This window comes from Thunnus albacares, chromosome 10 (genome assembly GCF_914725855.1).
Source record: "Thunnus albacares chromosome 10, fThuAlb1.1, whole genome shotgun sequence".
Classification (NCBI taxonomy): domain Eukaryota; kingdom Metazoa; phylum Chordata; class Actinopteri; order Scombriformes; family Scombridae; genus Thunnus; species Thunnus albacares.
In genome coordinates, this window is record NC_058115.1 from 8,333,740 (window position 1) to 8,358,475 (window position 24,736).

Below are 24,736 nucleotides of genomic sequence, written 5' to 3' on the forward strand. Positions count from 1 at the left end.
ATAAGTAGGTCAATAATCCAGTGAAGAAAAAAGAAAATCTGTCTGGATCTGACAAAGCAAACCACAAGACACTAAATAATATATTTTTAAATTATCATATTATTATTATCATCATTATTTTTTGCCCCTGTGGCTTAGGGGTTAACATCCCCCCCAAGTCCAGCTGGGGACCTTTATTGGATCTGTCTCCCTCATTTCCTGTCATCTCTCCACTGATGCTATCTAAAAAGGCCATAAAATGCCCCCAACAAAAATTTACACAAAAAGCTCACGATAACCAGACTTCTAGCAAATACTAACGATCAATAGAGTGACAAGTGTGCAAAGGACGTTTTCTGTATGTTGTGGTTTAATACAACATTGATCATGAAGAGAAAAAGTGCAAAAACAATAGCTGATCTTTTCTATTCCTGTGTCAATGCATAAATCTTTGGCCATGTCTGAAATTGTGCAAGTAGTCACTCAGTATATAGGGAATATATGGATATATATGTATATGTCTACATAGAGTCATATATGTCAGTGGTAAACAGATTTCACACAGTACTCAGGTTTTATCTGTCTTTGCGATGAACGGTGATAGTTAGCTCTTGGTTGGTGACCATCGATTGTACACTACTTTTTAGATTATAATGTAGGATAATTTGAGTTCATTATTTTAGATAATTATGACAAAACATTCGGACAATACAACAAAATGGCAGACTTGACTCTGAACGATCTCAGACACAGCCACTGAGACGTTCAGAGCATTAAGGTACAGTACACCCCAATAATTAAATGCACTACATTGTGTCTTTTTACAAGAGGAAGTAGTGCAATACAGCTGCGTTTAATGCTTCAAACATGGATTTTACTGAGATGGTGTTTCATGTGTGTCTCCATAAAGCAGATTTCTCTTTAAATAAATCCAACTAATGGAGGCCTCTGTGAGCCGCAGTAAAAATCTGATCATTTTAAATCAGCCTGATTTACACACAAAAGCCTGCTTTACATAAATAAATGCGCCCCATCGTATGTCTTGCTAAATGGATCGCACCTATTACTCTGCAACCTGCCAATTCCTCTTGATTTACATTACCTTATAAATAAGAAAGCATTTCCATAATATGTCTTGTTAGAGGGACATGGATGGCGGCTTGCCTTGCCATGCATGAGAGCACTTTACTCAGGAGTAATGATCTTGTTAGATTGTACGTGAGATGCTGTTTGCTGAGTGTAGAGTAAAAAGTGAAAGCTTTTTGAATTGACCGAGCATGAGAGATCGAGCTTCAGTAATTATTGAAAGAGACAGAGTGTAGAGAAAGCAAATGGACCTGATGCAGCGGCGCAGATGCAGTAGCACATTATCACTTGAATAGGAAGCATATGAGGCTTTGCTCTTCCTATCTGTCACATCAGTGTGAACATTTAGGACAAATTTTGTACGCTTAAAATCATAGCTTGCATGTCGCCGGCTCACTAAATTTAGTCCTGTTAGAGTCGCTTTTTAAATTGGTTTGTAGGGGTCACATACAGGTGAACCGAGTTTGTACACAATTTAGCTTCATCTGAGTAGTGGAAACAATAACATGGATTTATGAGGTCAGCAACAGTTGAATTGGATCTTTATGTATCATTGTATTGGAAAGTGATTAGTTTTAATAAAATATGACATCTTTGAATATGTTTAAAGGCTAGGTGGATATTCAAAGCACAACATGTATTAATGTACATTTATCAATTCCATTGAATTTACAGGGGAATTTACAGGGGCATTTTGTTTAAGTCCATTACAACCCATAGCATTAGCAGACCCCGAATGCCTTTGTTTTCTCTCTAAATTAAACAATAAAAATAAAGCTTTTTCACACTACATGTCCTGGCAGCTTAAAGGAGTAAGTCTACATTTTGGGAAATACATTTTTTTCGTTTTCTTGATGAGAGTTAGATGAGAGGATTGATATCACTCTCATATCTGTCTGTTTAGTATGAGGTTGAAGCCAGTTAGCTAGTTACCTTAGCTTAGCATAAAGACTGGAAACAGGCGGAAGCAGCTAGCCTGACTCTATTCAAAGGTGACAAAATCTGCCTACCAGCACCTCTAAAGCTTACTAATTAAAATCATTCACATCTTTTTGTTTAATCTGCAGAAAAAAACAAAGAGTCTTGTTGCCACTGCAAACCAGCAGACGTTCCAGGAACTCACTGCTAAGAAAAGGTCCAGCATAAAAACAACCTTGAAAAACCACAACTTGTTGTTTTTACACTACGATTTTTGTGCAGAAAAACAAATGAGATATAAAGTGATAATTATTGAGTCTAAGAGGAGCTGGGAGGTGGATTTTGTTATCTTGAAATCATACCTGCCACCATTTAGGTTTCAAAATGTTGGAGGTTTTTTCGGCGGGGGTTGGGGGTGGTTGATGAAGTGAAAGATAACATTTTACTTGAGTTGATGACAATTACACTCAGCAAGAGCAACAAAACTGTTGCAAGTAAAAAGCCAATAAATACTTCATCAAACCACCTGTTCAACAAGCATAAACATGTAGAAAAGCGATATTTTCAACTGCTTTGCCCGTAGTGTCTCATCCACCACTGCTATGTTTTACACAACCACAGCCGTACCACAACACATACCCCGAACAGAAACTGAGAAACACTCATTTGATTTGTATCAATTTGAAATTGGGAGATTAACAGGAGAAATTACCAATCGGGAGCACAGTGAGAGAAAGGGTTAAAAATAGGGAGACTCCCGCGAAAATCAGGAGTGTTGGCAGGTATGTCAGACAGGGCCAAGCTAGCTTTTTTCTCCTGTTTCCTGTTGGTGCTAAGCTAAGCTCACTTGCTCCAGTGTTATATTAAATAGACAGATATGAGAGTGATAGAGATTTTCTTTTCTAATTCTTGGCAAGAAAGCTAATAAGTGCATTTCCAAAATTGTCAAACTATTCCTTTAACTGGCCTGTACTAAGTTTGAGTAATAAAAATTGATGACAGTTCAGAGAAAAATAATATGGAAGAATCCCATATTGAAGACTTTTTAACTCTCTTCTTTTTACAGCAATTTCACTTTGTTTTACACTTTTTGCTGTCATTTGAAGCCGCTAATTGTTGTCTCTTATTCAGACAGGGTAACTGAGGTGAAGACAAACATCTATGTCACCAGCTTTGGACCAGTTTCAGACACAGACATGGTGAGATATTAGACATTTATTCGTTGTGCTTCATTATTCACCCAGATCTTTGCTGTTGTATGAACACTCCAGAGGTCGGCCTTGTACTCACTGCTCATACTTTAAGGAAGAAATGCTTTTTTTTTTTCTGCTTTATTTTTAGTTTTTTTTTTTACCGGCTTCCCTTCCTTTTATAATCATCTCTCTCTCTTCACACACATACTGAAGTGGGACGAGTGTTCCTCACTACAACACGATGTCTATTCATCTGACAATTTTCATCTTATAAATTATTGAAAGTCCTCTTGTTATTCAAGTCACTCCTTTGTTTATCCTGGGCTTTCCTGTTTATCATTCTGAAACATGCGCCCACCTTCACATCATATCATCAGCGTCCCTTCTATTGTTGAAGACCCATTTTCCAAGTGATTGATCCATTGATATAACAGCTATGACGCTGGAGTTCAATGCAGTGGCCTCTGAATGATATGTAAACTAGAAAGCACTCAATGGAACATAAACCGCCACATATGGGGAACACGTCTCAGACACTGAGATGATAAATCGCTAAGGTTCAAAAATAAAAAGCGCTTTATGGCAGAAATCCAAGATTCAGATCACCGCCCACATCTGATCAACTAACTAGCCCGAGGGAGATCTGTCCACTAAATTTCAGCCAAATCATTCCTGATGTTCCTTTTTCAAAATATTTTGCAAATAAACAGATGGACACACAGACAAACAGCTGACAGGGATGAAAACATCAGAGGTCATCACTGAGTAGTTCAGCAAGAGGCAGTAGAGTGTATAACCTGAGAAGTAAGCCCTCAATATGTCAGAATACCCATAGGGTAAAATCATCTCAATGTATAAATCAGGTTTAGAAAATTATAATTTACTCATGAGTAAAATGAGCATATGGTATAGCAAAATCTGGCACTGGAATGAAAATATATGATTTATTTCAGGAGCTGCTCCTGCATGGACCGATGTCTCATAAAAATGAGCAACAGCCTGGAATATTCTCCTCTGACCTGATTGATTTATTCAGATACTGTAAAGCAATTCGACTGATTACTGAGGTGGCTGCTTTCTAAGATTTATGGGAGGTCTACTGAGAGCCAAAGCTGGCCAATGAAAGAAAATAATTAGGAGAAGAAGAAGAAGGAAAAACACATAATGTGCAAACATATTTACCTTTGAAAGAGAATTAGCCAAAGTATTAGTCATTAACAAAGAGGCCAGAGGTATATTTAAACCCAGAAAGGTTCACTCAGTTTGGCTGCAGTTTTATGAATGGGCCCAGTTGTGGTGTGTGTGGCGACATCATGCCTTCAAAGATCATTCTGGTTTATCACAACTTGGGTCTTTTTTTTCTTTTTTTTTTGTAGTTTTGGTTGGTAACAACAAGAAACACAGACAATATGTTTTAGTAGGATGATTTTTATTGGTTTTCTGTTTTGTATTTTCATGCCATTTGTTGTCAGTAAGAAAAATATAGAATATTGGCAGCTTCATCCTTTAAACAAAGCTCCAGGTTAGTTAGTTTGGAAGAGAAACCAAAGGAAATTGGTAAAGTTATAATCCAGACTGTCTATTTTACACATTTATCATAGGTTACAGGCCAGTTTCTAGGTTCAACATTGACCTATTGTGCTTGCCATAGTTGTGTGTGCACAGTTCTCATTTTCATCTTTTTATCTCAAAATGAAGTGATTTACATCGTCTTGACAAAACTCATCCTCTGACTGCTCGTGTTTCTTGCCCCGGCAGACGTTGTCGTGGTGATGTTGCTGCGTTCCCAGATCCTAGCGATTACAATTTTATCATAATCAGTAGAAATGACAGCCAAAACCACAATAACAAGACCACATTTTTAATAATCTGAAATGATCCTTTAAATAGCTGCTATACCCTAAAATAATTTAATGAGTCTTGGTTTCAGTGGACAGTTTCAGGGTCCCAAGATCTAAATGTCAAAGGCTTTTCAACTGTAACAAGGAAAAAAAAAGCTCTGGAGGATATTATCTCTTACTCCCTGTGTGTGAATCACACACATACACACACACACACACAAACACACACACACACACACACAAACACACATTTCACAGTGCAGCGCTTTCTGCCCTAAATCCTTTCTTGTGTGTGGTTTCTTTTGACAACAGAGGATTGTAGGTCAAGGGGTTGTCTTTGCCCCAGAGCCAGCTTAGGAAAACACCGGCTTAGAGAGCTACGAGGAACACGGAGAGTGTGAGCCTCACCTTGATGGAGCTTTGACAAATAGAAAAAGCCATACAGTGGACATACAGTGTCCAGGTTTTAAAGTGGCAGGTGAAGTCAGTGAAGAACTGCTGCTTGTATGCTCCAATAAAACACAGCAGTGGAAATTGCAGTGTTTTATTTGACATTTTTTGACCAAAAATGGGAGTCAGTTTCATACATCACAACTTAAAAAGAGTCATAAATAAAAACAGTTTGACTGTAACGTTTGATCCATCTTCTCTGCCCTCAGGAATACACCATAGATGTTTTCTTCCGGCAAAGCTGGAAGGACGAGAGGTTGAAATTTCATGGACCAATGAATATTCTGCCACTCAACAACCTGATGGCAAGTAAAATCTGGACCCCGGACACCTTCTTCCACAACGGGAAAAAATCTGTGGCTCATAATATGACCATGCCTAATAAACTGTTGAGGATCAAAGATGACGGGACATTGCTGTACACCATGAGGTAATTCAAGTCGCGGAAACACGTCTAAAGAAAAAGGCACAAAGTTGTATTTACGCTTAATGTCCTGAGATAGATGAACATTTTGGAAAATACACTTATTTGCTTTAATAACACTTTCATGTCTATAAATATGATGGCCAGTTTAGCAGCTTATCTTAGCATAAAGACTGGAAACGGGGAAACAGCAGGCCTGCCACTGTCCAACGGTTACAAAATCCACCTATCAGGTGTAAAAATGACACGTTGTGGTTTTACATTAAGTATTCATCATATTTACTATACAGACATGACAACAGTGTCAATCTTCATAGCTAACATGTTAAATCATTTTTCTTTGCTAACTTTGGACTGCTAACAGAGCCAGGTGACCTTTTTCTCCCTGTTTCCAGTCTTTGTGCTGAGCTAAACTGATATCAATCTTCTCAACTAATGCTTGGCAAGAAAGCCAATAGATTTTTCAAAATGTAGAGCCATTCCTTTAAGAGGATTGACTTGAACGTAACACCTTGCTAAAGCATGTGATAACCTTACAGAAATACATCCAGTGGTGACACAGAATCTCATCTGTCCAAAAGGTTTCCTTCATGCATCGTATTTTATGCAACTTAATATCCTTTTGTCACCATGCATTTCAAGAAAATCAATTTATATGATAAAATATTGCAAGAACGTTTTATAATAGTACAGTTGCATACAATGCAGTTCCTTATCAAATAACTAACCTACAGTCTCACTCATAATACAGCCTTTTGATTTCTGCTGGTCTCTGCACTACCTTGTTTACTTTGCTCTGCTGATTACAGTGAAGATGAATTATTTTTGTTTCAAGGCATTACAGATGGGAAGTGTCTTGAATAGTGCATGAGGCTTGTGAGTTGTTTTGGTTTTGTTTTGGGGTTTTTTTGAGACTATGCCTAATCTGTGCTGTTTACTTTTCCTGCATTTGCAAAGTCTTCTTAATTTTCTGTGAATTGGATGCAGGTTAACTGTGCATGCAGAGTGCCCAATGCATCTGGAGGATTTCCCCATGGACTTTCATTCCTGTCCGCTAAAATTTGGCAGCTGTGAGTAACTCTGATGATGATAGCGCCTGAGGGAACTTTAAGTTAAATGCTATTTTCTTTTTCTTTTTTTTTTCTCCTCACTGGTTCTTTGGCAAGAGAGCAATCTAAAGAACCGAGTGAAGTTGGAATGCATGGCTTAGTTTTCTGGCAGTGGACCTACAAATTTTAACAGAAATATGTATCAGCAATTAAACAGATACAGAATGACATGTAGATATATGACTGAGTGGGAATGTCACTAGGAAATATGGGGAAAATAAACTCATCCAAATATTTTATTTTCTGAATTAAAATCAGTTTTAATTGCTATTTTATTGCCATGGCTTCTTTATATTTGGATGAAGATGTTTTGCTTTTTGCTGCTTTTAAGATATTGGTTTAAAAACAAGGGATTAAGTATCAGAGCATCAGGTCATGATGGTCATGTCTGAAATGCCTTGACTTCTCACTAAACTAATGTCCCACTTACTTTAAATGCATTCATGTGATGGTTTAGAGTATTTCAAATTAATCTTGTTTGCTCATTTGCCATACTGTTATAACAATAGGCAGAAAATATTTCATTTATTGCATATATTGAGGGAAACATGAAGAAAAAACTGTTTTTCTATTTCATTCCTGGGTTAGTAGATGAGCTTTCAAATTCCATAGTCAATGTATGCTGTGACTGATTGAAAAGGGCAAATGTCACCGTGCATCGATTGCTTGTTGGTGTTTTACAAATGACATCTTCAACCAATGAGGTTTTTTTTTTCTCTCTCTACTGTTGACATTTTTCCTGCATCAAACACAATTTATAGTGGGGTTTTTCATTTGGGTCACTGAAATTATTTCTCGAAAATCATCAATAGCCAGGGCTGCCCCAGATTTATTCCCTGTGGGTTTATCCTCTCGTTTTTTTTTCAGATGCCTACACAATCTCAGAAGTGACTTACGCTTGGACTCGGAACGCCTCAGACTCTGTGGTGGTGGAAGGAGAAAGCTCCCGCCTGAACCAGTATGACCTGCTTGGGCAAACAGTCGGACAAGAAACTATCAAATCAAGTACAGGTGAGCTGTTGCGGAGATGAGGCGAAGTCTAGAGGGAATTAAATCCACCTCATGACTCCCTCACCTCCTACTGACCGCTGTCCTTTGCAGTGAATGTTCCCCCACCTTAAAACTGCCTCAGAGAAAAGGAAAGAATGCCTGCAAAATGACGCAGCTCTTGTGTCTTTTTTCAGCTTTTGTGCAGTAAAATGTGGATTCTTACAGTAGTAGCTGTTTCTAATAAACCTTTTGGTGACAAAACCTGCAAACGCAGCATTAAACTGAAAGCTGTTATGACCTATCACTTCCACCTACTTTGTTTTGTGGCAAAAGGAATCTAAATATCTTTATTATATCAGTTCCAAACAGTTTCAGTGTGAATATCTAACTGTGAAGATTTTGTGCTTGTTTGGGTGGATGTTGAACTTGTCCACCTCCTACATGTTGCAGGAGGCGGCCGTAGCTTGCTGTGAAACGCTTACTAAGTTTTGTCTTTTTGGTACTCACTTTATTTGGCTTTAAAAATGTAGAGAAACATTTGTTCTGGCATCCTCTGCATGACAAAGATTGGACAAAACAGGGATTTGGAATTCATGCATCTTGAATTCCCTACTTTGTTCTGTATTTTGTTAATCTGCATTTAGCATGGCCTGGAGACCCAAAAGCAGCATGACAGGTGAGCTGCTGCTGCGACAAACCTTTTCTCTTAATAAAGCTCCCTTTGGAACAATGGGGGCAGACATTTAGATGCAGTTAAGTTTTTTTTGGATGTCAGTAAAAACAGATGAGAGATGCTGATGCAGAACTGGACAAAAAGGGGAGCACATCTGTCTGTTGTAGCTGTCGGGACACTAACAGAGGTTGCTCTGGGAGAAAAGAACGGCTGCTGTGTACTTCAGTGATTTTAGTGTCTTATGTCGGTGCCCAAAGACACAAGGATGTCTCACAAAAGTGCAACCATGCATGAAATGACAAAGAAAATCTATGTTCTGGGCCCAGAAAGTGAATAACTCGGTGTGCATATAAAATGGGGCATTTCACTCAAATGGGGCTGCAGGGGACATTAGCAAGTGAATCCAACAGTGAAAAGCTCATTAGTGGACAGGATAATTAAGTCAGGTTAAGTCCAGAGTTTAAAAAAAAAATAAAGCAAAAAGGAGGAAATACAAAGTACATAAAATGAAGCTAGTCAAAAATATTTTGAAGTCAGATTTTTCTTAAATTTACTTAAATTTTTCCTAGTATAAAGACCCCCTCCCGACATGTTTTAAAACATATAAAAATATACTACTTTGAATAATAATTTGTGTCTGATATGTTTTTTCCACAAAAATCACCTTGTTAAAAGTTCTTAAAATTAAATTTTCTTTCTCCCTCATTAAAAAAATCCAACATTTTGAGCAATGTGCTTATTCACTTTCTTGCCAAGAGTTAAATTAAATGGTTAATACACCTCTCACATCTGTCTGTTAAAGGATCAGTGTGTAAGATTTAGTGGCATCTAGCAGATTGCAACCAACCTTCCAAGTGTGTAGAAGAACCTTTGGTGGTCGCAAAACTCACGAAAAACATGAAAGGCCCTCTCTAGAGCCAGTGTTTGGTTTGTCCGTTCTGGGCTACTGTAGGAACATGGCGGTGCAACATGGTGGGCTCCGTGGAAGAGGACCCTCTCCCTCTCTAGATATAAAGGGCTCGTTCTAAGGTCACAGAAACACAACAATTCTTATTTTCAGGTGATTATACACTAATTAAAACATACTTATGAATATTATATTCCATTTCTGCCAATATATCCTCCTAAATCTTACACACTGGTCCTTTAAATGAGAAGCTGCTGCCATGAGATGGTTAGCTTAGCATAGCATAAAGGGACAAACAACTAGCCTGTCTCTGTCCAAAGATAAAGCAAATCTGCCTACCAGATCCTCTAACGTGTTAATTAGTGAGCTTTAACCCCTGAACAGAGCCACGCTTTCAGTCTTTTAGCCTTTATGCTAAGCTACGTATCTCCTGATTAAAGCTTCATAATTTTTAATATACAGAGAAGAGTGTGGTATTGATCTTCTCAACTAAGCACCAGAAAGAAAGTGTATTTCCAGAAATGTCAAATTGTTCTTATAATTATTAGAAATCATGTGAGTGGAAGATATTTAGGCTTGTTTTTAAAGCTGTGAGAAATGCTGCAGACACAAATTCCATAGGACCGGCGTGCTGCCTGCCCTGTCAGGGGCCTGTACAGAAATAGAAATATGCTCTATCTAAGACAATCAGTTGTCAAGTTTAAGTTATTTATAAAACACTTTAAACAAGCGTATTGTTTACCAACATGGAGAAAACAAAGAGCACAAATACATAGAAAAATAGGCTATAGTATAAAAGATGGAGATAATGAGGACTAAAAATAGAACTTTTACATTTCATGCAAACATGATAACACAGACGACAAGAAACGGGGCCAGAACTTGAGTGTGCATACACAAATTTATAAGTGTTTCTGTGCGTGTGAAGATGAGAAGGCTGAGAGACATGATTACTGTCCAGGAAGTAGAGAGTGCAGAGAAATAGCTGGAATGATTTGAGATAAAAGGAAAAACTGAGCTGCAGCACAGAAATGAGCCTTGAGTCTAGATTTGAATACTGAGAAGCTGGGAGGCCAGCAGGCATCTTCTAGTAGGGCAAGAGAGGGTTGACAGCTGTTTTCTTTCACATGCTGGGACTGACAAGTACACTTACACCCAGTGACTGGAAACTATATAATGGCAGTAGGCAAATCACTGATGTTTGCAATATGTATAGTATGTTGTAAGTTAGAAATCAGTCATTGTAATCAATACATACTTTTGCCACTGGAGAGGGAGTCAGACCAGACTATAGAATGATGCACATGTGAGGACAGGGAAGGAAAGGAAATACCTGATTTCGGGACTATTTATTGAGGTGATACACACAAAACTTACAGTGAGGAGACACCGTACTGTATTTCAAATCCACCTTGTCTTTTGTCACTAAGTTTAATTTTGTCAGGAACAACCATGTCACGTAGCAATTAAAAACGGATGTACAAATTGATGCAGCAGTATGGTTCTCCTCGCTGTAAGGCTCCCTGCTGAGGCAATATGGCATAGCAGAATCAAATACACAGCACAGTAATAAATAACATGCAGGGAGCATTGCAAATAATCCCCCAATGGTCATTAACTTAGAAATAAACGCCCTCCAGGGTGTGTACAAACAGAGCCGAAACAAACAGCACATGGACATACGCGACTTGTGACGAGGGGTAGCAAGGCACTGCTCCATTTTAACTGTTTGGGAACCTCTGATTCAAAGAACACCCAAAAAAACTAATAACAATAATGGCAAAACTCCTTCTTTCAGCATCTTACACTGCCTGCAACAATGCTATTGTTGGTGTTGTGGCAGGTGAGAGATCTGAAAGCATGTACGATTTTCTGTGTCACTGAGAGACAGCACTGATCTAATTTTAGCAATACTACTTAGTTGAGGAAAACATGATGGAAGGAGCTTTTGAAATACAATTCTTGCAGGACTATGATAATAGTGATGATGATAATGGTGAGAAATGTGTAATTAGTGGGAGACCAGTGATTTTGCATGTTTTAGTCTATTTTGTCTAAATGGCAAAACCATCTTCAACGCTCACTCCATCTTTTTAGATTGATAAATGCGGCAGGAAGATTTGTCAGTTAGTACAGTATGAAAATCAACTTTTAGAAACTTGCTTTGGGCCTTTAAGACCTTTAAGAGGGGCAGATCCAGGGTGGAAATGTGAATTAAGAGCATCACGGTTTATGAGGCTCCAAAGAATGAGTCGCATTTGATGATCGTGAAAGAGTTTGAGAAGTTTGTTCCTGGTGGAGGATATTGACCTCGGGGTTATGTTGCCTCCAGACTTTGACTGTAAAGTAGAGGGAGGAGTGGGTGGTTTGCAAAGCATCGCTGTGGAGTTAGCTGCCTTCCCTATGTGCCTGAGCATGTACAGTGAGTCTAGTTTTTCTCACAAGCTGCTCCAATTTTCATTCTTGGAACTTTTTTTGCAAGGTATTTCAGGGTAGTGTGGGTGAAAGCATAAAACATGGTGTGAAACACTATGTGTCAAATCTAGAGTTGTTTTCTTATATCACAATCAAAGACAATTACCAGTTAAATCATGTGTGACTGCCAAGTAGCATAAATAGGATCCTTATCCTGATAATAACATTCACCAGAATTTTAACCATTAGATCTGAAATGATCTCTATACCATGTAAATAGGTTGAAATTATAACAGCAACTTTGTGTTACAGATTGAAAATGCATCTAACACAGAAAAAAACAGACTTTATAACTGTGTCCCTGAGCCAAGTGCTCCACCACTACTCCCTATAGGTATCAGTTACCAGTATAGAGTATTTCCCCAGTGACTGCATGCCACTATCAAGGGAATCTCTGCTTCAGTTTCATTGAGCAAGAATATCCTTTCATGCACTAAATGCTCCTATCTAGGTTAAGTGGTGTATGATGCTTCAATAGGAGGCAGAATGCCTGCCAGTGACTGTTTCTCTTGTTTAACTAGTCACTCCACATTATCTGATTGGCTGACTTTAGATTAATCATTCATTACTAGTGTGTCAGTGTTTGGTGTAGCGTACTTGCAAACTAGGTCATTTGGCACGAATGAATGTGCTCTCAGGCTTCACTGGGACGGACATCTTGCATAAGCCCATGAACATATCAACACACTGCTACAAAAATCCCCCAATTCAGCCATACATTTGTTTGTCACACAGTCATGTTGGGCTTGTTACTTTAAAGCAGTTACATGTCGTTTGTTTTTGTGCAGCAGCATATATTACACGCAAAAATCTGCATCTGAACAGAACTAATGTATGTGTCTATGTGTATGTATGTATGTATGAATCTAGTAACGTCACTGCATCTTTACTGGTTCATGCAGCTTTTTTGTAACATAAGCCTCAGTGGGAAAAACACAGGTGTAAATTAGAGCTGCAATGATAACTTGATTAATCAATGAGTCATTTGTCAGAAAATTAATCGTTTTATTATTTTAGTAATTTTTTTTGAGCAAAAATACCAAATAGTTGAGCTTCTTAAATGTTAATATTTGCTGTTTTTCCTTTTCATGTATGACAATTAATTTGATATCTTAACATTTGAGACTGTTAGTCAGACAAAACAAGAAAACTGAAGACATCAGTATGGCCTCTGAGAAATGGGGTCACTATTTTTTAATATTTCATAAACTAAACAATTAAAAATAACAGGCTTAATCAACAATGAGAATAATTATTAGTTGCAGCCCTGGTGAAAATAATAAAATTAATGATGGCTGAATTCCATTTAGCTGCTTCTGTCTCAGAGTCCTGATATTGCACATGCTGGCTTACTGGGGCACTTGAAAGCAATCATTAATGTTATTAGTAACACCTGTGTGTTTCCTACTATGACAAGTCCAAATGTCTGCTGTGAAAAAGGTGATGTAGTATTTACATATCAATTTACACATTAAGTAGTTAAACAGATACTCAGATAATTTTACATTTAAACATCATTTTTTGACAGAAATTGTTTTTTGGAGGCTAAGAATGTTCTATAAAGGTCTACATTACAAGTTTAACCTGTATTAACCAATGTTGTTTTTATCAGTATTGAATCAAATTACTGTGCTGGAATTACAAGGAGTTGGACTGGGTTGCACCAGCTCTTGCTAAATCTGTCTCTAAGTTTGTGCATAAAGTCCTTCCTAAGTTGTCAAACTAGTGATTTACTAAATGAGGTTGCAGCATTAAAAACTGAGAATCACAAGATTCTCACAATAAGTTATAGGAGCCAAAAGATAAAATAAACTTAACTGCCAACCCTTTATGAATGTAGGTCTGACGTTTTATTTCTATCTGCAGAAATATGCGTGTTATATAATTAGTAATATTCATGCTGTTTACAGTGAGAGGCAAATATCTGATTATGCTAAGCTAACTGATATTTAGTGTAAATTGGCATAAAGTTTTGTAATTTGAGGTTTAGTGTGTTTTTTCTGAGATATTTAAAGTGTCAGGTCAGATATTAGCATGCTAACGTTAGCTTTGTCAGTTGATCTAAAGTAGGAGTAAATAAATAATCTCTATGTAAGAACTAGTTTGTGTGGTACAACCGATTTGAACTTAATGATGCATAAATCTCTGGTTAGTACACTGATGTTATAATTAGTTTAAGTTTGAACTTATGAACAGCTGGTGTGGCCGGCATCAGGTCTTTGGATAATGGATTATGTTGCTTTGTATCTGCTACATGTGCAAATAGGCAATTGTTTGCTAACATGTTAGCCACACCAACATTATAAGCTAGCAATGTCAGGTTGTTTTGTTGGTATTTTGGCCCCCTAGTGGCCAAAAATTTATACATGCAGCTTTAAATAATGGTCTGTTAAAGGGAAGCGCCACCAATTTTACACAATACTGAGCAATACTCAACCAGTGAAAACAGATGTTTAATGTCTTCTGTGGGTCTGGAGGAGCTTTGTCAGGTTTGAGAAAAAAACCCTTGATGATGTCATCAGGGTTGTTGCTGCTTGACTTCAGATTTTTAACAGAAAGTCTGAGTTACAAACTGGGGGCGCTGACTTTGAAAGACATAGTTGTTTTTTCCAGGCAGGGACGGTCTAACAAAAGATACTATTAAGTTGAAGAGTTTTGGGATATTTACCAATATTGGGACTCGTAACCTTTCAAATATATGTATTTGAAAGTCAACCCACAGGGTTCACTCTGTTCCTCATATGATATAGACAATTACAGCAGTTTATGTCAAAAACACAAAACATGTAAAAACATAGAACAGGATTAAGCAGCCATTGTTGGTGGCATCTCTGAGAGATAATCCACATGAAGTCTCATTGTCAGCTTGTTGTCTGGTGTCTGGTGGTCTGTGCCCTCTGTCCGACAGTGTGTCCTGTATGAGTGAGGTCTTCCAGTGGTGTTTGCAGGGGACCTTGTTTCTGTCATCTGTTGGAAACATGACGCGATTATCATCTTCATGCTATAATTACTGTCTTCCCTCTCAGTGAAGCAATCACAGGCTTCTCTGGAGAGAAACATTCTGCCACATCCAGTGGATTCCTTGCATGTACACCCTCCTCCCCCAACCACAACACAGGCATCGGGGCTGGCATGCAAATTAAATTACAGAAGATATAGAGCTCCATAGGGTACTGAGAGTACACTCAGCTCCTCTAAATTCCAGTGTCTGAGTGTGTGTGTGTGTGTGTGTGTGTGTTTGTGTGTTTGTGTGTTTGTGTGTATGGTGACAGAGAGAGAATTAGTCCTCACATAACTGCTAGAAACGCAGGCAATACAACAACAGTCCTATAAAAAAAAAAGAGAGAGAGAATAAAAAATCTTTTGGGATTAGTCCTTGGAATTGACACCCCCTCCCCCCTTCCCACTGCTGAAAAGGACTTTCCTCTTGCCAAGTGGCAGTGTGTATCAAGGCCTTCATTTCAGAATCGCAGCAAATGAGCTATGTTTCTCTGTTCTGTTGCCATGGGTAACACATCTTTTTCTTCTCATGTCTAATCTTGGCTTCTCTTTGAGATATCTTCCATTTGGAAGGCCTGCCTGCTACTGCAGCATTGGCAGTGTTTCACGGCCTTGTCAGCTATTAGGGCTTTGCTCGGTGGCTAGGAAATCATACAGCCTACTTTTCTATGTATGGATGGATTATTATATCAAATGTGCTCTCTCAACAGCCGATGTAGGCTGTCTAATATATGTCTAAGACTGCTTTGGCATCGTAAAGCTACATTCTCTCCTCATATAAAATTATAATGTTCTACTGGTGGCAATCGCATAAGTGAGCAGCACAAAGGGAGGAGTGACGTCACACTAGCATAGTTAGCTAGGACTGGTAGACAGAAGGACGCAGCACACAGCCATCACATTTGTTCTTGATCATTTTAAATAAATCATGAATCATATGTACATGTTGAAATCAGAAATGCAGAGTAAACACATACTTGTGTATTCAGCCTGTTTTAGGTTGTTTTTAGTACAAGCAAGTTTGAGGGAAGTAGAGTTTCCACTAACGACAACAGTGTTGCCATTCATTTTAAGTAAAATATGAGTAATTCAGGCTTATAAAAGACTTAAATTAGCAACAACTCATTGATTTTATGAATACTAAACCAAGAAAACCAATTTGTACTCTTCCTGTGATAAAATATAATTTGTGACAGCAGTGGAGCAGTAAATATGTGTGTGTGTGTGTAGTGTAGATGAGGAAAATGGCTTAATGGCTTGTTCAAATATTGACTGCACATTTTTTATAATGTAGTAGTGTAGGAGTGACATGGACCACAGTACAGAGTTATTGGCTGTACTAAACTGGGGTGACAAATGTAGAAAAAAATATTTTATTTTCATTCAAATTAAACCACAGTCATGACCTTTTAAGTAGAACTCTAAAAGTAGATTTGCATTAATTTATGACAGAAAGATGAGAAGAAATAGAAGTCCATTTTAAATGTTTGTTGATCATGTCCTCTTCAAGCATTATGAATTGGTTACAAATTAGATTTCAAGTAAAGGTTATATAAGAGAGATCTGAGTGATATGATGTAAACTATTAACTTTATGTACAGAGATTATATATCCGTGCATTAAAATAAATGTATTAGTTCATTTAAAATAGTTAAATGTCAAATTATTAATGGTACCAGGAGTAGCAGCAGTCGTGAGGCTTTAAACTGACCCTGATTCTTGTCTCCACAGGTGAATACACGGTGATGACAGCTCATTTCCATCTGAAGAGGAAGATTGGCTATTTTGTCATCCAGACGTACCTCCCGTGTATCATGACAGTCATTCTTTCCCAAGTGTCTTTCTGGTTGAATAGAGAATCAGTGCCAGCTAGGACTGTATTTGGTGAGTGTCTGCCTTTGTCACGGACAACCTTCTTCTGATTCTCATTCTTTCATACAAAACTAAATTTCAAATAGGCAACAAAATTGTATCTTATTGAAATTCCCAACGGAACTGATGTAATTTGGGTCCAGTGTTATGAATGTTGGATCTCAACACGCATGTGGGACTCACTCAAAATCACCTCTGACAGCGTGGGAGGAGGAACACAACAAATGGCTGAAAGTTGATGACAAATGGGCAGCACCGGAGAGAGGATAAAGAGAAAAGAGGAGACATGTCTTAGATGCTTCAGTGCTTTTTCAATCCAGTTGGACTTGTTTGTAAGCCAAGTGGAACTAATAAGAGTGGCCTAAGAGTGGTTAGCTCAAGGGAAAAAAAACAGGCACAGAAGTCAAGAATAAACTGTGTCCACTGGGCAAACAACTCTGCTTAACAGTTAAAGCATTACTGGAGGTCAGCAGTTGTGTAGTAACAGTAACCTTAGACTTTAAAGACACAAAGGACAGTAATGACTTACACTTATTCCTAATGGGCAAAACAGCAGGTCACATTCTTTCATAAGAACAAAAGTAACAAGACACAGTTTGTTAAAAAATGACTAAAACTGAATTATTATATGGCTTTTATTTGATTATCATTCATAAAACACTTCTGCCTGCTTCTCTGCAGTATTATGTATATTATATGTAATATGTGTGTGTAATAAAACAACCCTTTCCTTATGAATCTCATAAGAACTGACTGTCAAATTAAATGTTATTCTCTTTTTGTGTGTTTCCAGGTGTGACGACTGTTCTCACGATGACAACACTGAGCATAAGTGCGCGGAACTCCCTTCCCAAGGTGGCCTACGCCACTGCCATGGACTGGTTCATCGCCGTCTGCTATGCCTTCGTCTTCTCCGCTCTGATTGAGTTTGCCACCGTCAATTACTTCACAAAGCGCGGCTGGGCTTGGGATGGGAAGAGTGTTGTGACTGACAAGGTAATGAGGAGAAGAATATGTCCTTTGACAAGATCCATTTTCAAAGAGAACTCATTAGTGCTGTGCTATAATGTTGAAGAAGGCAGCGCTCGCTGTTCAGAGCTAAAAACATTTGTTGGAGGCAGAAGGTTGTTGAAGCAGTGATAATGTTACTGGCTGCTTTACTTCTCCACAGGTGGAGCCAAAGCGCTACAACTATTTTTGAGAACTTGTTAGCAAACTGGCAAATGTAAATGACAAACTCTGGTCAAACTATCAGTGACTTCATTTTTCATCCCATCGTTCATAGCGTTGATAAGGCAGCAGAAATAATATCTAGCTTACCGAGATAGAACATGTCACATGTCAGACAACGGAGGTTTAACTTGACAAATGAGATTTTCCGGCTCCACAATAGAAGAAATGTTTTCAGCTTTAACTTCAATTTGTCCAACAGTGTTTCTGTGTTATTTGTCATGAAAAAAATCGTTTGAAACCTAAAAGTAGCTGAGGAAGTGACATCAATGCACTTTAACTATTTAAAACCCTTTAACTGCTCCAGTGGAGTGACTCTGTGTCTAATAATGTAGCTGTCAGACATATTTATACTGTAGAAACCAAGCAGAATCTATGTATAAATCACAGATGCAGACAGATTATCTTTGACAAGCCAAAAAGGGATCTCCACACTGAGAGAAATACTACACTTAATTTAAACACACCAGTATGGTGTTTTATTAAATGTTCTCACAAATATTATGTGCTATTTGACTGACTGTATTTCCTCCTCCTGGTCAGTGGAGGTGTATGAGTATCAGTCTACTTATGCTGTAAGTTTCTGACATCCTTGAAAGTGTTGGAAGGTTTAAAAAACAAAACTTTGTAAATTTACAGTGCATCCTTATATATATTAGGGCTATGCTGGCCCTCATTCTGACATTGCAAAATGTTCCTGATCCATCACCAGAAGCTATTCATTGCCACAGCACATCATCATTTACATGTTTTTGAAATTCATGGATAGATGACAAGTGACATGTCTCAGGGTTGTCTCTGCCGCACCTAATCTTTTGGGTCTTTCAACAGAAAAAAGAGAGGGCGTCTGTCGTCAAGAAGAATAACGCCTATGCTGTAGCAGTGGCCAACTATGCGCCTAATATTACCAAGGACTCCAGCACACTTCCAACTATTGCCAAAGGTGGAGCATCAGATCCCAACAAGCCCAAAGGAGACGGCAAAGCCCAAGACAGCAAGAAGACATTCAACAGCGTCAGCAAAATTGACAGGATGTCACGGATTTTGTTTCCGGTTCTCTTTGGCAGCTTCAACCTTGTCTACTGGGCCACCTACTTAAACAGAGAACCTGTTATAAAGGACATGGTCCCCTCTACTTAGAGGCCAGTTTTAATGGGTTCTAGTCTGGGGACTAAGAGACGAACCAAATACCTCCAGCAACTGTGTATACATACCTTTGCAGAGTGAAGTCCTGGATTGCAGTGTGATCCTCTATCTCCGCCTGTTTTCTACACCGTCTGCAGCACTTTTGAAAATCCCGGCTTTTGTAAATGTGTATGTATATTTATATTCATGGTTTCATGGTGACATATTGTGTGATTACTTCAATTAGAGTGCATATTTCCTTGAAAGTATGTTTCCAGTTACAGTATGTGGCCACTGTACATACAATTCAAATGAAGAGTAAACACATGAACATGAACACATACGTTTGATTTAAGAGTTACTTCTAAATGTGTTAAATTTTGCTGGTAATGCCCACTCTCTTAATATTACAATATATCTTTTTCTTTTGAGTGAAAGATTACACCATATCAAATATTCTTTTTGCCATCTAAAAGTGGCCTGATTTTTTTTTCTGTCCAAGCCAATGCAAAAACACACTTGTATAATATTGTTACGGTGCAGCAGTTGTTTTATTATATGTGACTATTGGTATGGGGCTCCCAAAAATTAACAAGAACACATTATATTGAGAAAGACAGAAACTCAAAGGTGTTAAAAGCTAAAACTCAAGCAATTAGGTTTAGTCAATGCTTGATATACATTTTTTATTAGCAAACAGTAGACCTATGTACACGTCCAGTAGACACCAAGAAACATTATCATGCCTTTGGAGTCGTGTTTCGGGCCACCTTACAAATATAAATCCAATATTCATTCTCCTTTTAGCTCTGATTTGAGTTATAACTACTCCTGACAAATATATCTGGGACTTTAGCTGTTAGCTGTTCGACCTTCCTCAGTTTTCTCAACTTTTTCTGCCTGCTATTTGGTGCTGAGCATATAGTGTACAGTCTTTTTGTCAGTGGTTTTTCACTGAAAACAATTTCATGAGTGCTAAAGACTAGAGACTAAATATATGTTCATAATATTAAAACAATGAGCTAAGAGAGGCTAAAAAGCTATGAAAAGCTGTAGAGTTGGGTGTTAATGCTCTCTGGGTTTGTCATTACCAGCTAGCATTACACTTTTTACATTAACACAGTCATTTGATTCAGTGTTAACTAAAAAAACGGATCAATACGGCTTTAACAGAAGAATTACAGAAAGAAAAAGTAATGTAGGAAGAAGCAAAGGAAAGCTGCACACTAATGAGCTATTTTGTATATCTGTATTTATTTATTTTTTTTGTCAAGGTTTAACTTTGTCCTAACTGCTATAAATGCTGTGGTTTAAATGCTCACAAAATCCAGTCTTTAATGTGACAACAGGTCTAAACTTGTTTAAAATGTGTATATCACAGCTTTTTATTGCCTTACCAACAGTGGTAATAATTCATTAGTGTGAAGCACTGTGGCACCAATCAGCATGTCTGTCATTACAATCTTAGCTGATTATAAACAGTATAGCCAACGTCCCAAAAGCTTTCTTTTTTTTTTTTATAATTACAGATATAAAAGCCATAAGATTGTAAACATAGATCTGTATTGTGCTGATATGAATTACATGAATCGGATGTGGACGTTATTGTTTTGCTAGCATACAGTGTATTTTTGTCATAGGCTTACTTATTGTGTCATGTGATCACAGATTTTTGGAATTTTGTTGTATCCACTAAAACTTTGGACTAACTCAAAAGCCATATACATTGCTCAGTTAAACAACAGGGACAACCAATGATTATACTTTATGAGCATGCGATATTGTGGTAAAACAACAAACATCAGTACAGGAATGTAGTAGCTTCTTTTATGAAACACATTTAGAAAAGCAAATTATTGGTATGTAAACTTATTTATACGAGATAAAGTTGTTATATCACAATCTCTGCCATGGATGCTGTATGTTGAGGAGACAAATCAGCCCCATATCAGTAGCCACATGTTAATTTTGATATGTTTTTTTTCTTTACATCAACATTTTAAACTTTGATTTAGATTGTTCAATCAAACTTTGCATGAAGTAGAAATCTAGCATTTTTTTTTAATTTATTAATTTATTTTTTACAAATTATGTTGTCAAATATACTATAATTTTTCATTCAGTTTTTCTCCGACATCATGATCTTAAACATTCCAGATAAAATGATTGTTCACGAGGTTCAGTGCACAGTTTCTAATAAAACACATATCATCTCAATTCTTTATATCTAGTTTGTGCCATGTTTTTGAAGTAGAGACCAACTGACCCAGAAGTATTGAAGCTGACACTGATATCGATAGTTGTGAGTTTTAAAAATCATATAATGATATATTAGGAGATATTCTCTCTTTCACACAAACATTTCTGTATAGCAGTTCCTTGTTACCTATCAGCTGGCATATATGCCAACATCTATTAATCTGTTATAAACTTAAATCAGCCAGTATTATCAGGTGGTGGTGTAATGGTCAGGCTCTTGTTTAGAGTTATCAGTTGTATAGCAAAGACCCAAGAAAATGCTGTACTGAAAACATGACTGTATTCACTGTTCAAAAAGTCCCAACTTCTCTCTTGAAATACAAATAATCAGACACCTAACAAGAAGTTATTTCACCACCTCTAATCTGTGTGTTGGTGGTTCTGACAACTGCTGTTTGTTTAATCAGCTATTTAGGCTTTAAGATAAAAAAGTACACTGTTTCCAGGCTTGTTTCATCAACTGTTCATCTAGCTGCCACAGCAGATACATAAACAACTCAACTTTATTATTAAATCATAAGTAATAGATCTCCATTAGTAACACTTGTGCAATCTAATGCAATCCAATCCAGTTTATGTTTATTATTGATGTCATAGTAGGTGGTGGTGGTGTACTGGAAGGCATTACGTCGAAAAGTGTTCCTAATATTTTGTCCACCCCAATAATGTACATGAGGGGGGCAAAACATTAGGAACACTTTTCAAAACATTCTACATAAAGTAAAATTATCACCTTTCTGACAATGTCAACAAAAACTGAAAATGTATAAGCTTCGTAAAAGTAGAATTTATAGCAGAGTTGTTGTATTGGATTGTATTAGACTGCACAGGTGTTCCTAATAAAGCGCTCTGTGAGTGTTTATCACCATGAAGGATTTCCCTTCTGTCTTTTTAAAAATCTGAAACAAGACACTGGAGTTAAATTGGTATCTCTACTGCACAGTTACACGTCATAAAGCCAGGATAAAATGATTACTTTAACATTTGCAGAAGTAAGAGCACCCATGACGTTGGACACATGGGAGCTACTGTCAGTTTACATGGAGGATGGAGAAGCTGGTGGAAACGAAGCTATCCAGCAAGTCGGGCAGGTTTTTGGCTCTGTTTTATATTTCCATCAAATAAGATAGTTAGCTCGCCAGCTAAAACAATAATATTACTTTTTCAAGGATATCTTTGACTCCAAGACCTGTTAACAGAACTACTGTACAGACTATAACTGAGGCAGCTCAATAGTTTTCTTTAGCGAAGGAGGATGCTATCAACCAATGCTCCAGTGCTGCCAGGGACTATCTTTATGAGCGTGTTGGTTAAACCCACAAAAAGCCCTGTGGCACTGAGCTACGATGCACAGCTCGCTGAAGTTTCATTTTCTGGCCTGATCTCTCCAGCACTCACACGCTATACAGTGCAGTGTGAGGTCTCCTCTCCTCGTTGAGCCCTATCTCCTCCATCCACAGCCGACCCCGTTCATGCGCTCAAACACTCCCGGCTGACAGAAATCAATACTGATGGATGTGAGGGATCTACAGTAGATGGCCTGGCAGCATCACAGCAGAGCTGCCTACATGTCAAGAAATCGTCATAATTGAGGATCATTTAAAAATTATTCAGAATGTCAGACTGCAGCACTCAAAACTGTGACCACAGACAACTTTTAAACAAAAGTACAAGAATTTCCTTAAATCTAATCTGCGATGCTTCAAGCTATACTGGTTTAAATTGGACAGTGACTTAAAGGTCTTTGTCTAAATGAGATTTATTTGATTGCAGTAATGCAGGAAATGCCTGTGCACTGTCAAGACAAGTTGGTTTTGTATTGATTCCTGCATGAAATGTTCAATACATTAAAAAATATCCCCTTCACAGTCACTTGCAATACAGTAAAAAACTAACAAACAGTGTTCAGCATGGTAACTGTTCAATGACTAGTCTGATGTTCAGGTTGACAAGGGCCGTCCTATCAAGTCTAATGACTAGACCTTTAGCATACAGTAGCAGGAACAGCACAGGTGTAATTAATAACATTAACTGATAGCTGCTTTTGGCTAACTGAGACTGTTAATGTAGCAGAGCCCTTGTTGTTATTTACACCTATGCTGTTCCTGCAATGACATGTAAATATGTGAAGAAGATGCCAAGGAAAGAGCATATTTGGAAGCTTAATGTGACGAAACTATTTACAACTATTCAGACTTCAGCTTTTGAACGAGTAAATCAAGATTTTACAAAACTGGTGTTGAAACAGTGATGTAATAAACAGTTGATGACATTTCTAGGACCTTATGGCAAGAAGTGCAAAGAAAATTGAAATCTTGAGTTCCCTGCAAGTTTAAAGGATTCAAATATAAATAACTGTTTCTTAGGTGAAAATGAAGCATTTTAATAGCTACTTGAGATAATAGAGGCGTACGCACAGTTTGTGCCTCTCACTGTTTTACATTCAAGACTTTTGTTGTCACAGGGCTGAGCATGTATTTTTCTGAAACATAAGCCAGATTTTTAAGACATTTCCTGATTCCTCCAGACTTCCTGACTTTTTAACCTATTTCTGAGGTTTCTCATTTCTTTTTTTCAGCTGAACAGAGATGCAGAAGTGACAGATCATCTTCTTGCTCATGTTGTACACCAGAATCTCCCAAATCCATAGTTTCATGATTAGAAGCATTAATCTATATTAATGATAATTTTCACTATTTAATATTTTCTCAAGGTATACTATAATACAGTCATATTTTTATGCATAGAATAAAACAAACAGATGTCCAGCTGTCATCTTTGGTTTAAAAAATAAATTACAACTTGGAAAATTTAGTAAAAATGTTGGTAACACTTTAAGTCCCCCTATTTAGCATTTACAAGCAGTGCACACATTTAATAAATGGTTTATAACACACTATAATGTCATTTCTAAGCATATATAACAACCTTGTAAGTGTTTATTATTAGTAGCCTATTTGTCAGCAATTATACATTCTCCTACAAAGACATATTTTATATTATTATAACTGTCATACATAATGTTTACACACCAGCATCCACCTGTGGCTGCCCACATGCAGGAGGAGTTATAGCTGTTGACAAATGCATTAACAGACGCATATGTCAGCTACAGTACATTATAGTGTGTTATAAACCATTTATAAACGCTGATATACTGATTAATAATCCTAAATAGACAGACCTGTGAGGGGTGTATTATCTG

The 24,736-nt window shown here is 37.5% G+C and overlaps 1 protein-coding gene across 1 annotated transcript in view; it reads left to right on the forward strand.

Annotated features, from left to right (window-relative positions):
- Positions 1-21,489, forward strand: part of LOC122991020 (gamma-aminobutyric acid receptor subunit alpha-2) — a 29,206-nt gene extending 7,717 nt beyond the window's left edge. The window contains exons 4-10 of the mRNA XM_044364613.1: positions 3,115-3,182; positions 5,677-5,897; positions 6,879-6,961; positions 7,868-8,011; positions 16,777-16,929; positions 17,711-17,913; positions 18,979-21,489. Coding sequence (XP_044220548.1) covers positions 3,115-3,182; positions 5,677-5,897; positions 6,879-6,961; positions 7,868-8,011; positions 16,777-16,929; positions 17,711-17,913; positions 18,979-19,287 — 1,181 coding nt within the window. The 3' untranslated portion in view covers positions 19,288-21,489. The remainder of the gene's footprint in view (positions 1-3,114; positions 3,183-5,676; positions 5,898-6,878; positions 6,962-7,867; positions 8,012-16,776; positions 16,930-17,710; positions 17,914-18,978) is intronic.
- The last annotated feature ends 3,247 nt before the right edge of the window (positions 21,490-24,736 follow it).